The 17,705-nt window shown below is 39.7% G+C and overlaps 1 protein-coding gene and 1 long non-coding RNA gene across 4 annotated transcripts in view; one reads left to right on the top strand and one right to left on the bottom strand.

The window, feature by feature from the left end:
• The window catches only part of LOC130076525 (uncharacterized), a 130,046-nt gene that overhangs the window by 20,062 nt on the left and 92,279 nt on the right, over positions 1 to 17,705 (top strand). The gene's annotated exons all lie outside the window — the stretch shown is intronic.
• atm (ATM serine/threonine kinase) overlaps positions 1 to 17,705 on the bottom strand; it is an 87,508-nt gene that overhangs the window by 67,794 nt on the left and 2,009 nt on the right. For all 3 annotated transcript variants that reach the window (XM_056241629.1, XM_056241628.1, XM_056241630.1), the window contains 11 exons: positions 17,481 to 17,626; positions 17,164 to 17,328; positions 15,529 to 15,694; positions 15,209 to 15,447; positions 11,765 to 11,934; positions 11,321 to 11,493; positions 7,841 to 8,209; positions 6,063 to 6,266; positions 5,739 to 5,840; positions 3,496 to 3,730; positions 2,753 to 2,884 (listed from right to left, as the gene is read on the bottom strand). In XM_056241629.1, the coding sequence (XP_056097604.1) occupies positions 2,753 to 2,884; positions 3,496 to 3,730; positions 5,739 to 5,840; positions 6,063 to 6,266; positions 7,841 to 8,209; positions 11,321 to 11,493; positions 11,765 to 11,934; positions 15,209 to 15,447; positions 15,529 to 15,694; positions 17,164 to 17,328; positions 17,481 to 17,626 (2,101 nt within the window). The remainder of the gene's footprint in view (positions 1 to 2,752; positions 2,885 to 3,495; positions 3,731 to 5,738; positions 5,841 to 6,062; positions 6,267 to 7,840; positions 8,210 to 11,320; positions 11,494 to 11,764; positions 11,935 to 15,208; positions 15,448 to 15,528; positions 15,695 to 17,163; positions 17,329 to 17,480; positions 17,627 to 17,705) is intronic.

The raw sequence follows: 17,705 nt of genomic DNA, 5'->3' as shown, positions 1-17,705 counted from the left end.
TTGAGTTTTATATTGTGTAGGTCTCCTGCTAACTCACATTATTACTGTCTTACTGAAATATTTCTGCTGATCAGCTGTGGGCCACTATTAGGCCTACCTATAAATGAATGCAGATTGTCTGTCGTTCTCTATACTTTGAGGAAATATTTGTTTTATTAATGTTTATGTTACATCAGATCATTCACTCTATAGAGCTCGGCTAATGTACATTGCATACGTATTTCCACGTATTCACCGCAATATATTAGAAAAATACTCTGTAAATAAATTAGTACAAGTAAAATAATCGGTTTGTTGATGGAAATGCACTTGTTAATGCTGATGGTGAGGAATTACAGCTGTAACATCTTATAATGTGCCTCAAACTGAGTAGTGTATCACTGTGAAACGTCCTGCTCAAGTCGTCCTTGCGATGGAGGTTCGGGTTGAATAACGAGCTCTTCCAGTGTTTCATCATCGGACTCACGCTCGCATTAATAGGGTCAAATCGACCTCATTGTTCGTTACTGTGTTTAGTTTACAGTGTAGGAAGCCTCGGGACACGCATAGCTGACGTTGTTATGGCAATGGGCGTTTTTTTTTCTCGACGTGCTGTACTCGGTAGACCAATCGCAACAGACTGAGCTGTCTGGCCAATCAGAGCAGAGTAGCTCGCGGAAAGGAGGGATTTAGAGAGATTGATTCATCTCACGAGTCGTTTGAGAATCATTTTACCTGATGCATGTAAACATGTTGTAGGAGACTCCACAACAACATCAGGAAACTTTAAAATAGCATAATAGGGGCCCTTTAAGGGATACAATTATTGACTACAGAGGGACTTTAAAGTTTCATGCACAAAAAAAGAAAAAAGAAATATTTTCAACCCTCACTCTGAAATTATCTGTTTTTAAGGGGTGGCCCCTTTAAGGCTTGTCAGTAAACAGCCACTGTTATGATTGGCTAACTTCACTGCATAGGAAACGGTATCAACGCCCACTCGCTATTGAACATGAGTTAGTATTTTGAACACATTATCCATATAAAATAAAAATATCATTTACATTATCAAATTGCTTACTTACAGGTTGCGATAGCTGCTATCAGAGCCAAGGCTGCTTCATCTTTCATCAAAAGGGGCTTTCGCGCCGGAGGAAACTTTTCATAGTTCCTAGAACTAATGGCGGAAGTACCCGGATTTTGGCGTATTCGCACCGCAGGAACTGGGAACGATTTAGTTCTAAGAACTCCTTTTGGAGAAACTAATTGAGCTTCTACTTCAGAGTCGGTCTAAACCAGCACTATAGGAACTACCAGTGACGTTAGTGTTCGCTGATTGGCCGAACGCACGCGAAACACCAGCAGCCGCCATTTTTAAAAAGGTTGTGTAAACACACACGGATTATATATATAGCCTTTATATTAACTCTACGAACATGGAAAACAGATGAACATCTTAAACCTTTATGCTGAGGAGAAAATCCAGCACAACTTTGAGGGGACCAAGAGAAACATGATCATGTATTTCTGCTCAGCGTGACACTGGACATCAACCACACGGCATACGCTAATAACTTTTCATTACTGTCTACTTTATATGTATAACAGTTATAGCTAATAACGTATTAGACAGGACTGTTAGACAGATTGTAAACTAATGAACACGGAGAATGCGAGCGCTGTTTGTTTGCTCAGGCTCTGGCGTTCTCAGCACCGTCAAAATAAAAGTCACAACAAGCGCAGCTCACGTCACTTCAGAGCTCCTACTGGCGGTGCGAATGCAACCAGAGAAACGTTCCTAAAGGAACCATTAGTTCTCAGGGAAACACACTGGTGGCTAGCTCCTAAAACTAAGTTCATATAACTATGTTGCGAAAGCCTCTAAAAATTTCTGGTAACGCTTCCTTTTACAGTACAGTACTTACGTGTACTTACAGTGTACTTACCTAGAAAGTACTGGCTAATATAAGGTAAGTACATGGGTTAGGGGTAGGTTTAGGGGTAGGTTTAGGGTTAGTACCTAGTTATTACCCAGTAATTATAATTATTATAATAAGTACATAGTAAGTACATGGGTAACAGGACTGTACAAGGAAGCGTTACCAAATTTATTTGCAAACTCTCAATTACACTGTGCCTCATTCATAAAACAATCTGCAGTCAAATGCTCAGAACAAACTTCAGACACGATCTGGGAAGCCATTCAAATAAAATGAGCTGTTTGAACAGGACGTCTCAAAGCATTTTTTAACTCCTCATTTGTCCTGTTGTCGACAGACTCAAGTGTGTGGATACATCAGAATCTGAACACACATCTGTAAACTGTATCCAGTGTAGACAGCATCACTGATTATAATGGCTTTAGACGTGATGCTCACATCCAGGGAAAGCAAATGTCAGCCGTTAAGCGACTAAGCACCAGTGGGCGAGGCCTATGGTGCGATGATGTATAACTATTCGTCGATGTCTTGCTCTGAAGGCAGTCATATGCAAATATATTGTGTGACGTCACAGATCCCACAATATCCAAATGAGCCATTTTCAGAGCTTGATTAAATAAATGTTGTGTTTACAATGAGGAGGACTTTTTAAACTTGCAGAATGTTAATGGTACAAAGAAGTCTATCCTTCTGAAATTATCACTGATCATGGAACAACTTTTATGGCTAAACTGATGAAGCTACTGTACAAACAACTGGGCATTAAGGGAATCAGAACTACAGCATTGCATTTCAAACCATATTGATGAAAATAAATGGATGGAAAACCCCACCTTGGCTTTTAGGAAGAGGGGCGAGCGACAGGCCTCTTCTTCGGTGAGGAGTCCCATACACACGTACGCAGCCAGAACTCCAGTGAGCAGCGAAGCACAGCGCAGCACACACTCGTGAGGAGTGTTTGAACTCTGTGGAGAGAGTGAGGGGAGATAAATGAAGACACAACAGATCAGATCTAACTGAGTTCATTCTTTACATAGTGTGAATCAAATGTTTATCGGTTAGTTTCAGCCCTCAGTTTTAGCATTTGTTAAGCAAAATGTGTCTATTATAGTATAGCGGTGTTTAAAAAAAAAAATGTTAATGTTGTTATCGACATGCTAACAATTTACCATTGCTTTTGACATTCATATTCTATTCGAAAAATTAGAATATCGTGCAAAAGTTAATTTATTTCAGTAATTCAACTTAAAAGGTGAAACTAATATATTATATAGACTCATTACAAGCAAAGTGAGATATTTCAAGCCTTTTTTTGTTATAATTTGGATGATTATGACTTACAGATTTGACTTGACCCAAAGTCAAAATTAGAATATTGTGAAAAGGTTTTCATAAGCTGTAAGCCATAATAATCAAAATTATAACAAATAAATGCTTGAAATATCTCACTTTGCATGTAATGAGTCTATATAATATATTAGCTTCACCTTTTAAGCTGAATTACTGAAATAAATGAACTTTTGCACGATATTCAAATTTTTGGAGTTTCACCTGTAATATAGTCTACTATACTTACATCGGGAGAGTAGCAGTTAAAGAGCTGCTCAGCGACAGACAGGAGACTGAGCTCTAGTTTGCTTCTGAGAGCTTGAATAACAGTGAACTGTGGTTTCTCTGAGTAAACACCGTCTCTGTCAGCTGTAACTTTAGTGCTGGGAGGAGTGTCATCAAAACTGAACTGCAGGAAGAGACTTTCAACCTCTGCCAAAGTGTCTTTCGCCTCAGTGAGGGAAGAACTCTGGGGAGAGAAACTGTATCGGACACAAAGACATAAAATCAGGCATAACCATTAATATTATTAGAGACATTAGTAACAATTCTCAACTTTTGAAGTCACCATAAAATCAATATTGACAATTATTTTCTTTTTTTTTTTATGTACTATTGCAGTATTTATTATAAATGATTTACCTGTGCACGCCATTATTTGTATTTATTTTGTTTTATTCATGTTCCCTCATAATCTTTCATCAAAAAAACTTCCTCTGCCTTGTGCAGGAACATCTCTTCTTTTCCGTAATGATGTGTTTTTTGGCGCGAGGGCGGGACAAACTGTCACTCACATGAGATCCACCAATAGCAAACCACTATGGCCTAAACGTTAGTCGACGAGAAGAAGCTCGACCAAGATTTTATCAGTCGGTTAGTCGTCCTTGTGGTAATTACAGTATGTCGGGTAGGAAGTTCAAACGTTGACTTATGACTTACCATTTACATTTTACATGTAGTCAAGGGCGATTCCTGACCTCAAGTATTCGATTCCTGACCTCAAGTATTCGATTCCTGACCTCAAGTATTCCACTCCTGACCTCAAGTATTCCACTCCTGACCTCAAGTATTCTGACCTCAAGTATTCCACTCCTGACCTCAAGTATTCGATTCCTGACCTCAAGTATTCCACTCCTGACCTCAAGTATTCCACTCCTGACCTCAAGTATTCCTGACCTCAAGTATTCCACTCCTGACCTCAAGTATTCCACTCCTGACCTCAAGTATTCGATTCCTGACCTCAAGTATTCGACTCCTGACCTCAAGTATTCGATTCCTGACCTCAAGTATTCGATTCCTGACCTCAAGTATTCCACTCCTGACCTCAAGTATTCCACTCCTGACCTCAAGTATTCCACTCCTGACCTCAAGTATTCCACTCCTGACCTCAAGTATTCCACTCCTGACCTCAAGTATTCCTGACCTCAAGTATTCGATTCCTGACCTCAAGTATTCCACTCCTGACCTCAAGTATTCCACTCCTGACCTCAAGTATTCCACTCCTGACCTCAAGTATTCCTGACCTCAAGTATTCGATTCCTGACCTCAAGTATTCCACTCCTGACCTCAAGTATTTGACTCCTGACCTCAAGTATTCCACTCCTGACCTCAAGTATTCCACTCCTGACCTCAAGTATTCCTGACCTCAAGTATTCGATTCCTGACCTCAAGTATTCCAATCCTGACCTCAAGTATTCCACTCCTGACCTCAAGTATTCCACTCCTGACCTCAAGTATTCCACTCCTGACCTCAAGTATTCGATTCCTGACCTCAAGTATTCGACTCCTGACCTCAAGTATTCCACTCCTGACCTCAAGTATTCCTGACCTCAAGTATTCGATTCCTGACCTCAAGTATTCCACTCCTGACCTCAAGTATTTGACTCCTGACCTCAAGTATTCCACTCCTGACCTCAAGTATTCCACTCCTGACCTCAAGTATTCCTGACCTCAAGTATTCGACTCCTGACCTCAAGTATTCCACTCCTGACCTCAAGTATTCCACTCCTGACCTCAAGTATTCCACTCCTGACCTCAAGTATTCCACTCCTGACCTCAAGTATTCCACTCCTGACCTCAAGTATTCGATTCCTGACCTCAAGTATTCCACTCCTGACCTCAAGTATTTGACTCCTGACCTCAAGTATTCGACTCCTGACCTCAAATTTTCGACTCCTGACCTCAAGTATTCCACTCCCTCAAGTATTCCACTCCTGACCTCAAGTATTCCACTCCTGACCTCAAGTATTCCACTCCTGACCTCAAGTATTCGATTCCTGACCTCAAGTATTCCACTCCTGACCTCAAGTATTCGATTCCAGAATTGGAATCGATTTTCGATTCCCAACCCTAAATATACCCCACAAGAAATGTGCAAATATAGTTGCTGATCTGGGTACTCCATGTTTACATAAAATCTGCATACTATGCACAGTAGACATACTACAACAATAGTATGAGTAGTAAGTTAGCCACTTTTGTTACACTCACCTCTCCGGCTTCAGGCTGCCCATCAGAAACGTTAGTCCTGCCCTGCTGTCTTTCAATGTCAACGACACTAGAATTCTAGGAATGAGGTTCAATGGAAAATCCCTACAAAGACAAAAAATATTATTCAGAAGGCTACCAATATTTACAGTACATTAGTAGCAACTTCAGTTGAAATTCAAAGGTGAAATGTAGTGGCTTCCCAACAGAATTCGAGAAATTGAATAAAATGACTAATCACTAAACTACATTTTTGAAGGAAACCAGACTGGTGCTTTCCCATGCAGAACTGGCCACTACGCTATGCTAACTGGTGATATGCTGGACCTGGTGATGATGAGGTGGGGTCTGCAGTTCTCCTCCGTCTCCTCGTTGTGTTCGTTCATGACCAGCCAGCTGATGATGGAGTCTCTCAGGGTGGGCGGCTCTCCACCCGTCTCCATCAGCACTCCACCGATGACGTCACGACTGTGAACGCTCTTGGGCACGGAGCACTTCAACAGGGCCTGGGCCAAGCTGAGGGCGCCAACGCTGAGGAGGAACATTAAGAAGAGAGCGTTACTGAGAGTTTTGAAACATCAGATACATATTCCAAGTTAAATGGAAATAGAATTTAAGCTTTATCAAAAACATCCATTGAATGTTACTTCTGGAGAAACTTATTTTGACTCATCCTTCAGTTTGGAAAACAATAGCCAGTATATGGGGCAAGTGTAGCAGAAGATTGAAAAGTAGTGATGTATTCAATTATTTTTCAAAATTTCTGCTCATTTAAACTTTCCCCAAATGTCGAAATTGTTAAAATGATTGGTAACACTTTTCATGAAGACCTATAATGCATGAATACAAGTATTACTGTTTTATAAATACATTTATAATGACTCACTAAGACGTATACTGCATTATAAGAACAGTTAAAGTTACATTTATATTATTTTTATAATTACTTATAAGTCAAGCATTTGCTTTTTTAATTGGCATGCTCATAATCCATTATACACTGATTTATAAGTAGTAATTAGTCAGTCGTACTGTTCCATGAATGTATTTTATTCAACCAGCATTTCTATAATTTTATTATATAATAGTTCCGTTTTTTTAGTAATTCAGATTTATTTCTGTCAAATAAGTGAATATATTGTTATTAATAGCCATGTTGTGTTCTTATAAATACTTATTGTGAGTGATAATACAGTTACTAACCTCACTATAAATGCATCATTGATGGCTTTAAGTAAAGTGAAATATAGGATGCAGTTTTCCTAAAGCAAAGGTTAAGAAATCATGAAGATTTACAGATTTTTAATCTGCATAAAGAACAATAATTACTTTAATAAAATAATGGAGAAAAAGAACACACAGAAATCATTAATACAAACAGTTGAAAAAATATATATTTTTACATTTTTAAACATACTAGCAACAATATTTTTTAAAGTATAATTCCAAACTGCTATAATATGGCTGAGGAGATTTAGATTTCAACAAATCATAATTACCATTCATGACCTCTAATGCAAACAGTAGCCATTAAAGACATAATTGATAACCAACTGGTACAGCAAACAAGTGTCTCTGGAACTATTTTATATTTGATTGTTTATAAGTCAGTGTAAGTATGATGGATTATGAGCATGCGCATTGAAAAAGCAAATGCATGAGCATTTAAGTAATTATAAAAGTAATATGAATGTAACTCTATAACTGTTCTTATAAAGCATGGGCTTCATATAAAGTGTTACCAAATGATTTGTGATAATTTTGGAAACAATAAACATGGGTTAAATGATACATTTATCAACCTATTCCTATGGAATATAATTTAGAATCAAAAACCTGGAATTCTTTTATAAACTCATTGTAAAAGTGCATATATTTATAAACATAAAAATCGCACCACCAAAAAAAATCCCAATCATATATATCCTTCAGCATATTACTGTAAATTATTTCTTTTTTATATATACTGAGAGATGAGTGCAAATTATTTTCTGCATAACTGATTTAAGTTGCATCTAACTTTAAAAATTAATTGAATAAGGAACTCCAATATTGTTACACTCAAGCTAAGCTTGTAATGCTGAAGACTGTGCAAAGAAACTCACAGAGAAGGCTTGCAAACGGCCCCAGCGAAGACTTTCCAGAACTCTCGATCGACGGGCTCCAGGGATTCCTGCACTATTGTGCGCAGCAGTTCCAGACTCAAAGTGCCGGTCTGGGCCGAGCCGACTCCGCGCAGAGCCAGAGCCCAAACCCTGGCCCACAGTCGGGCCAGCTCCGCCGTGTGAGCCGAGGCGTCGGCTGAGGCCGTGGCGTGGCAGAGCTCCCTCAGGCAGCGCAGGACGTACGGGCCCCTCTCGCCCCGGCGCTGCTGCTCGCCCTGAAGCTGGCAGAGCAGACCCAGCAGAGGCACGAGCTCGTCCGCCGGCAGCATCCAGGGGTACCGGGATATCAGAGCGGCTGCCACCTGTAACCTGTCCACGCACATGAAGAGATGCTACACTGCAAACACGCAATATTCAGATACTAGGGGCCAGATTTACTAAACAGGGCAGATTAGCATGAGAGCGCAACTCTTATAAAGCACGGATGGGAAGTTCTGCGCGTGATCTACTGATGATGTGCAAAAATGAACTGTTAGTAAATCTGGCCCTAGGGCTGTCAAATGTACCGGTATTACCGGTACCAGTCAGTCGGTAATAATAAAATTTAAATTGTTGACAGTACCAGCATTTCTGCAGTATCGAGTACCGGGTAAACTCGGGTTACTCGCTGAGAGACGCTGCTTTCAAACGCTCTCGTTTGTGTTTCTGTTTATAGCGTGTTTTTACAAGTGTTGAGCATTGTAACCAATCGCAATCATATCTGTTGAGTGTGTGAACGCAATGGCCAATCAGAGGTGGTAGTCAGCAAGTTAATCAGAATCCGTCATTGAATCGGAAAGTGCGATAAGTGACAGTGATAACCAACGGACGAGACAAAAGTGGAAACCATTTTTAAAGTCCCCCTGTGGTCAATAATTATATTCCTTAAAACTAATCTTTGACCAAAACGACATATTTAAAATAAAATCCTTGAAAAAAAAATGAATCATGCCTTAAATATCTTGAATGTAACACATTGCCTCATTTAGTATACGCGGTTCTATGAATATGCTAAATGAGCCCCGCCTCCACTCACTCACTCAGCTCAGAGATCCACTGGTTGACGATCACACGTTGATCTGATTGGTTACAAGGTAGTTTGTGACGTCAGAAACACCAGCGATTTCAAACCGTGTTTTTGAGACTGTCTTTGGTTCACTGCAGTTTTAAGCAGAAAATACTCAGCAATGCTGTCGACTTATGAATTTACACATGGTTTGTCTTAAAGCACATTAAAAACACCACATAGACATATAAACTAGGGGTGGGCGATATCTCGATATTTAAAATATATCGAGATATTTTTTAAACACGATATGGATTTTGACATATCGTAAATATCGATATATTGTTTATATTTAATCCTGATTTCGCCACTTTGCTTGTTTGCCTTCTCTGTGCTGTGCTCGCCCCCGCCTCCTTGCTTTTGTTCCCCCTCACCTCGCGTGTTGTCTCATTCAACAATTGTCTCATCCGCAACCAGCCCGGAGGCTACAGAACTCCGAGTGTGTCTGCGCGCGAGCGACAGAGCACGAGAGAAACCGAGTGTGAGCATTAATTGCATTAGTAAATTGGTAGCCTACATACTACAATATATAATTACTAAATAAGAGGCATGGAAGTTCGATTAATGGACTCCAGTAATCAGTAATACCACAAACGTCTTGTTTTAAACTATTGCAGGGCTCGAATTTCGGCGCGGGTATTGCGCATAATTCTAATCATTCCCGCAGGTCTCCCATTTATAATGCGGGAAATTCCCGCAATCGTAATCCACACAGATTATAAAATCAAATCATTCTTTTAACAACTATCTGCCAGACGCAATTTCACAAACAGCGTGAGTGTTCAGCGGTGCCCGCTTCTTTCTCGTCTCTCATAATGTGTTGTGCAAGGCAAGCATCAAGAGCTGCGGCGATAAAACACACTCGCGTTTAGGAGTCGGGACATGATGGATATTCACTCGCACAATCGGGCCAGCAGTGCATCGTGACTGAAGTTTACCATTTGCACGTCTTTTTAAGTCTTACCAGTTTAAACATTCAAGCGATTTTAAACTAATCAGTGCTCGCGCGCTCTCTGAGAGATTATTTTCTATGCGCACATTCATAGAAAATCCGCCTTAAGAACAGCTGGCCAGTAACAAAAGTTATTTTTCGCGGATTATATTGCTTTAACACGCAAAATTGTCAATTTCGGTCGTCGTGAGTATACTCTAAACATAGTCGGTTTTGTCTTTAATAAGCATAAAACGCATGCCAGTATAATGAACACAGGATCCGTGCACTACCTCTTAAAGTGACGGCAGCCATATGTGTCATTCATTTTGTTGTCAATACAACAAAAGATAGCTTTAAGTTAAAGGAATCAGGATTAATAACCTATGTATTTAATTTATTCAGGACTAAAATACTACTCAGTGTTATTTTCCATTTGATTACTTTATTCAGTTTCTGTATATGAATCACGTGATTAATAATGATGACGAAATTCAGGCCCTGTGTTTAATTTTTCTCATTTGGTTACATTCTGTTATGGAAAATTAATTTTCTATTGATTGTAGGCCTATATTTTGAGTTGTATTCACATCCATTTTCCTGTAAAGATATCGAGATATATATCGAATATCGAGATATAGCGAAATATATCGAGATATATTTTTTGCTCCATATCGCCCAGCCCTAATATAAACAACATTAAAAGCTTGATTTGCACCACTGGGGGACTTTAAAGTAGTAATTTAACAGTTTTTGCTCCCAAAATAGGTACTGACTAGAGCTGCATGATTCTAGATATTTATTATTTTTTTGTTTAAAATAGTGATCACGATACTCCCACCAGTTATGAATAGACAACTAAACAAAATAACATGTAATTAAGGGGATAATTGCTACAGTCCATTTAAAGAATATTTAATACATTTGAATTTGTTTGTTTTTAAATCAGTTTGAATGAATGATTTAATGACTCAATCATAAAGACCACTTGTTTCATTACTGGATGAATCAGCATTTTTTTTTAATGAATGATGAATGATTGAATGAATGATTCAATGACAAATAATGTACAGTCACCTGTGGACACCTACTGGTGTAACCATGTCATTGATACAATCGTAATTTGAAGCATCAAGTTACTTTCAAAAGGTGATTTGCTCTAAAAATCGGGACATCTGAGTAAGGCTTAAAGGAGCTGTATGTAAGATTGTGGCCAAAACTAGTACTGCAATCACTGTCAAATTACTGTAGAGCGGTGTATTAATTTAACACTTTATGTCAAAATTATGACATTCTTAAATTATTTTAACTGGATACGGTCAATAACAAATGTAAAACTGGCAAAATGACCTCCCTTCAATCAAAGCTGAAAGATTTATACAGATATAATACAAATTGTTTGAATGAAGGATTATTTGTGCTTTAAACTGAAATAAAACCGTACCAGGGTATAATGTCGAAGTCGCTGTGGTGGGGCTGAAGTTTGGATCGTATCCCCTCCCAATTGGTCAGCGGCTGCTCGATTCGCCTGCGTTTGCAGCTCTGCGGACTGTCCCGCTGGGTATCCCGACAGACTGATGATGTCACTTCCTGAACGTGAGTGCTTTGACGGAACAACTACAGAAACACGGCACATTCGTGAACACTGTAAGCCATTAGAAGTCAACAAATCAGAATCTGATGGAAACAAGTGATACACAAGACCACGCTTTGTTATTATAAAAAGAGTAATGGTGATGATGGTAATACTATGGACCTCTAATACATTGATATACCATGGTATTTATTTACTGTACTGGGATTTAATACTCCAAGGTACGTGATTAATATTAAACCAGGGGAATAATGACGACTGAGCAGCAACAGCATTAAAACATGCATGAATCACCTGGTGGCAGACGTCAGCGGTCAGTTCAATGAGATTTTCTTTCACAGCAATATGCCGAGAGCCAGTGGCATATTTCCCTCTGCTGCCGATCTGACTGATCTCACTGACGAGGGCATCGTAGAGGGCGCAGAGCTGACCCTGCCATCTGACCCAGTCCTCCGCGTGCGCACCTGAGCCAGTAAAGAGTCACGGTCAAGACACGGTAAAGCTGCAGTGCTGCATTTTTGGCGCTCTAGCGGTTAATAAGCAGAACTGCGCGCGTCTTGCGGAAGAGCTGCGTCTCTCTGTTTATGTCTCTGTCACGCGGGCGCTGGGCTACTCCGCAGCTGTACGACCCCAACCAGCCTGAAATAGTCCCAATATAAACACTTATTATAGGTGGACCGCAGTGACTCAGGATAAGACAGAAACACAGTGTGGAAAATGGATTCATGATGAACTCGCTCAATTGATCATTTTTGTCCCTGAGTTCAATATGCACAACCCGCTTTTTCCTGAGCATGTGATTGGCCAAGACTTTCCGTCCCTGGAACGAGCTTCTCGTCTAGTACAATCCTCTATAATAAACAGTAGATGGCATCATAAACCAGGCGTTCTCCTAAGCTTCATGACCTTCACTGGCTACCCGTGGCATCACGTATCCACTTTAAGGTATTGCTTCTAACGTTTAAGGCATTAAACGGTCTTGCACCTCCATATCTGTCTGATCTACTTTACAACTACCGCCCTGCATGGTCTCTCAGATCAGCTGAACTTGGTTTACTGTCCATGCCTCGTTTCAGGTTGTCTACAGTAGGTGGAAGGTCATTTAGTGTGTTAATGCTCCAAAATTATTGAATTCACGACCCCTTACACTTCGAAATATCTCATCTGTGGCTACATTCAAGACCCAGTTAAAAACATATCTATTTAACATGTATTTCGTTTAATGTGACTGTATGTATCCTATGTAATGTGTGTGTGTGTGTGTGTGTGTGTGTGTGTGTGTGTGTGTGTGTGTGTGTGTGTGTGTGTGTGTGTGTGTGTGTGTGTGTGTAAATGTATTGTAATTCACAATGTAAAGCGACCATGAGCTACGGAAAGGCGCTATATAAATAAAACTTCTTCTTCTTCATAAAGCCTTTTTTTTATTCACAGATGATTGCTTTTAAAATATATAATTTGGGGTTTAAACCATTTTGCCCAAATAGAAGAAAAAACATATCAGGTACAGTATGTACAATATGTACACCTGGGCTGTGTAAACTTTTCTTTTTTTCATATTTTTAAAATAAAAGTTTATTATGCTCACCAAAGCACATGTATTTAATAAAAAATAATTAAAATATAAAATAAAATAATAAATAAATAAAATTGATCAGTAATATTGTGAAATATTATTACTTTAAAGAACTGTTTTCTATTTTAATATAATGTAATTTATTCCTGTGATGGCAAAGCATCCAGTCTTCAGTGTCACATGATCCTTCAGAAATCATTCAAATATGATGATTTGCTGCTCAAGAAACTATATTTTTATTATTATCAATGTTGAAAATAGCTGTGCTGCTTAATATTTTTTGTGGAAAGCGTGTTACATTAAATTGTCAGGATTTTTTTGGATGAATATCTATTTAGCATTTATTTGAAATTTATCTAACAATGTAAATGTCTGTACTGCAACTTTAGATCAATTTAATGCTGAATAAAAGTATTAAAGGGATCCAGAAATGCAATTTCAGATTTTTATATCATGTTTCTCATGTTTAATTTATAAAGATTGCAATGTTTTTTGCACCAAAAAGGTCCAATATTTGTTAAAAATGTAAAAAAAAATCTATATATATATATATATATATATAAAAAAAATCTCTCTCTCTCTCTCTATATATATATATATATACACTCACCGGCCACTTTATTAGGTACACCTGTCCAACTGCTCGTTAACACTTAATTTCTAAGCAGCCAATCACATGGCGGCAACTCAGTGCATTTAGGCATGTAGGTCAAGACAATCTCCTGCAGTTCAAACCGAGCATCAGTATGGGGAAGAAAGTTGATTTGAGTGACTTTGAACGTGGCATGCTTGTTGGTGCCAGAAGGGCTGGTCTGAGTATTTCAGAAACTGCTAATCTACTGGGATTTTCACGCACAACCATCTCTAGGGTTTACAGAGAATGGTCCGAAAAAGAAAAAACATCCAGTGAGCGGCAGTTCTGTGGGCGGAAATGCCTTGTTGATGCCAGAGGTCAGAGGAGAATGGCCAGACTGGTTCGAGCTGATAGAAGGGCAACAGTGACTGAAATAACCACTCGTTACAACCGAGGTATGCAGCAAAGCATTTGTGAAGCCACAACACGCACAACCTTGAGCCGGATGGGCTACAACAGCAGAAGACCCCACCGGGTACCACTCATCTCCACTACAAATAGGAAAAAGAGGCTACAATTTGCAAGAGCTCACAAAAATTGAACAGTTGAAGACTGGAAAAATGTTGCCTGGTCTGATGAGTCTCGATTTCTGTTGAGACATTCAGATGTTAGAGTCAGAATTTGGCGTAAACAGAATGAGAACATGGAACCATCATGCCTTGTTACCACTGTGCAGGCTGGTGGTGGTGGTGTAATGGTGTGGGGGATGTTTTCCTGGCACACTTTAGGCCCCTTAGTGCCAATTGGGCATCGTTTAAATGCCACGGCCTACCTGAGCATTGTTTCTGACCATGTCCATCCCTTTATGGCCACCATGTACCCATCCTCTGGTGGCTACTTCCACCATGTCACAAAGCTCTAATCATTTCAAATTGGTTTCTTGAACATGACAATGAGTTCACTGTACTAAAATGGCCTCCACAGTCACCAGATCTCAACCCAATAGAGCATCTTTGGGATGTGGTGGAACGGGAGATTCGCATCATGGATGTGCAGCCGACAAATCTGCGGTAACTGTGTGATGCCATCATGTCAATATGGACCAAACTCCCTGAGGAATGCTTCCAGCACCTTGTTGAATCTATGCCACGAAGAATTGAGGCAGTTCTGAAGGCAAAAGGGGGTCCAACCCGTTACTAGCATGGGGTACCTAATAAAGTGGCCGGTGAGTGTATATATAATTTTCCATCCTCTGCAAGGAACACTCAATTTTAGAAATGAGCTGCTGTGACTGGCTAACTTTATTGCGCCGAAGAAGATCTTTAATACACCTTTCCTGTAGCTCAAACAACAATAGTTTGCAACGCCAAGGTCATGGGTTCGATTCCCAGGGAAAGCAAGAATTAATAAGAATGTAAATGTGTACCTTGAAATGCAATGTAAGTCGCTTTGGATAAAAGTGTCTGCCAAATGCATAAATGTAAATGTAATAGAATTTTCACACTATTAAAGAAATTGCAAGTTACAATGGTGTGTTTGTTTAAACAAATGCTAAAAAGCAGTGCATTTTAAATGACGGTTGTATCATCACCTGTCTCTAAAGTCTTTGCCCCTTTTGGGTGATGAACACAAAGCTGCAGCTGGAAGAACTTCACGAGCTCCTCTTTCAGCGCGGAGCTGGGTCTCATCTGAGTGTAAACGTACAGCATAGCGGACAGGACCTCCTCGCCCAGGGCACACGCCCTCTTCCTGCAGGACAGGAGCACCGAGCGCAGGAACACGTTCACTGCAGACACCAGGTTCTCCAGCACCATCAGCTGTCTTTCTGCCCTGAGGAACAGCAGACCAACACAAGTTAAGCATGTGATTTTATCAGAAAAAAAAACATATTTGGCGTGCGTTAAACGATACCTGGTGTTGCTCAGAGCCTTCAGGAAGAAGTTGAAGAGAGTGTGGGACAATCCCTCCGTTTGGACACAACACCCCCAGACAACCGTGTAGAGGATGCGACTCACTTGGACTCTGTTAATGGACTTGGATCCCCTATTGAACAGCCCACAGTACAGATCCAACAGACCTTCACAACAAACAAAACAACAACAGGAAGGCTGATTAACATTATTAACAAAACTAAAATGTAACGTTATTAGCAAAAAACAAAAAAGTATGGATAATGCATGTCATTATTGCAAAATAAACACTGACCTGGGTTATTTTAAAGTCCCCCTGTGGTGAAAATCAAGTTTTTAATGTTGTTTATATGCCTATGTGGTGTTATTAATATGCTTTAAGACAAGCCATGTGTAAATTCATAAGTCGACAGCATTGCTGAGTATTTTCTGCTTAAAACTGCAGTGAACCAAAGACAGTCTCAAAAACACGGTTTGAAATCGCTGGTGTTTCTGACGTCACAAACTACCTTGTAACCAATCAGATCAACGTGTGATCGTCAACCAGTGGATCTCTGAGCTGAGTGAGTGAGTGGAGGCGGGGCTCATTTGCATATTCATAGAACCGCGTTCAAGACACATTCAAGATATTTTAAAGGAGTAGTTCACTTTTGAAAAAACTTTTGCTGATAATTTACTCACCCCCATGTCATCCAAGATGTCCATGTCTTTCTTTCTTCAGTCGAAAAGAAATTACGGTTTTTGATGAAAACATTCCAGGATTTTTCTCCATATAATGGACTTAAATGGGAACCATACGGTCCAAGGTCCAAAATACAGTTAATAACAGTTTCAGATGCAGCTTAAAATGTCTTTAAACGACACCAGACGATGAATAAGGGTCTTATCATGCGAAACGATCGCTCATTTAAAAAAAAAATAACGTTTAAGTTTTATAAGCTCACATGCCCGCCTTGCTCTGTTCTGTGTGACTCTCCTGTTCGAATTCGTTCATCAAAATGAACAAATCTTTTTTCGCGTCATTTGATTCATTTAACGACCGAAATGGACGAATTGACTCGGAAAAAGATTTGTTCATTTTGATGAACGAGTTCGAACAGGAGAGTTACACAGAACAGAGAAAGGCGAGCATGTGAGCTTATAAAACTTAAACGTTGTTATTTTTTTTTTAAATGAGCGATCGTTTCGCATGATAAGACCCTTATTCATCGTCTGGTGTCGTTTAAAGACATTTTAAGCTGCATCTGAAACTGTTATTAACTGTATTTTGGACCTTGGACCGTATGGTTCCCATTTAAGTCCATTATATGGAGAAAAATCCTGGAATGTTTTCATCAAAAACCGTAATTTCTTTTCGACTGAAGAAAGAAAGACATGGACATCTTGGATGACATGGGGGTGAGTAAATTATCAGCAAAAGTTTTTTTAAAAGTGAACTAATCCTTTAAGGCATGAAGAAATTGTTTTCAAGTAAAACAAGTTTAAATATGTAATTTTGGTGATTAAAGATAAGTTTTAAAGGATACAATTATTGACTACAGGGGGACTTTAATGTTTCAGAGTTCAATACAAGAACCTCAGGGAATAGGGAATAAATAAATGGATAAATACACAGAAGCGGGGATGGTACACTCACTGTGCCACTGCTGCTGGCTCATCTCACACCAGTATTTGCGCACCGACAGGACGTCCTTGAGCAGAATGCTGCTGTAGTCCTCGCCGTACGCGCCACAGCTGAACGGACTCTGCAGGACCTCCACCACATGGGACAGCAGCTCGGCACACTTTAACTTCGGACCACCTGCAGAACAGAAGCGGGATTTCCTGTAATGGATGTATTGCGCTTATGTACAGTGATGAACAACCACAGTGAAATCTGCAATGGGTACAGAGCAAACTCTAGTGCTGTCATGACATGAACAGCGACTGCAATATTAGGAGCTCAGACATTACGTTGGTTGGCGCATCTGATGAAATACTTCATCAGGCTGCTAATTTCCTGCATCTTCTTCTGCCGGTTGGCATGCGTGGTGGCGGATACGTTGGCTTTTCCTGACTGTAGAAGCTCTGTCTCTTTCTGAAGGAACTTTTGTAAAAATCTGTAAGGAGAAACCATTATGAGCGCACTGTCAGCTCACACCTTAGACGCACATAACAGAAAAATAAAAAGTGAGATAG

Source organism: Rhinichthys klamathensis, unplaced genomic scaffold (assembly GCF_029890125.1).
Source record: "Rhinichthys klamathensis goyatoka isolate OS25496 unplaced genomic scaffold, OSU_Roscu_1.1 h1tg000657l_1, whole genome shotgun sequence".
Classification (NCBI taxonomy): Eukaryota; Metazoa; Chordata; class Actinopteri; order Cypriniformes; family Leuciscidae; genus Rhinichthys; species Rhinichthys klamathensis.
Note: the sequence above shows the minus strand (reverse complement) of the source record. Positions and strands in the feature narration are given on the sequence as shown.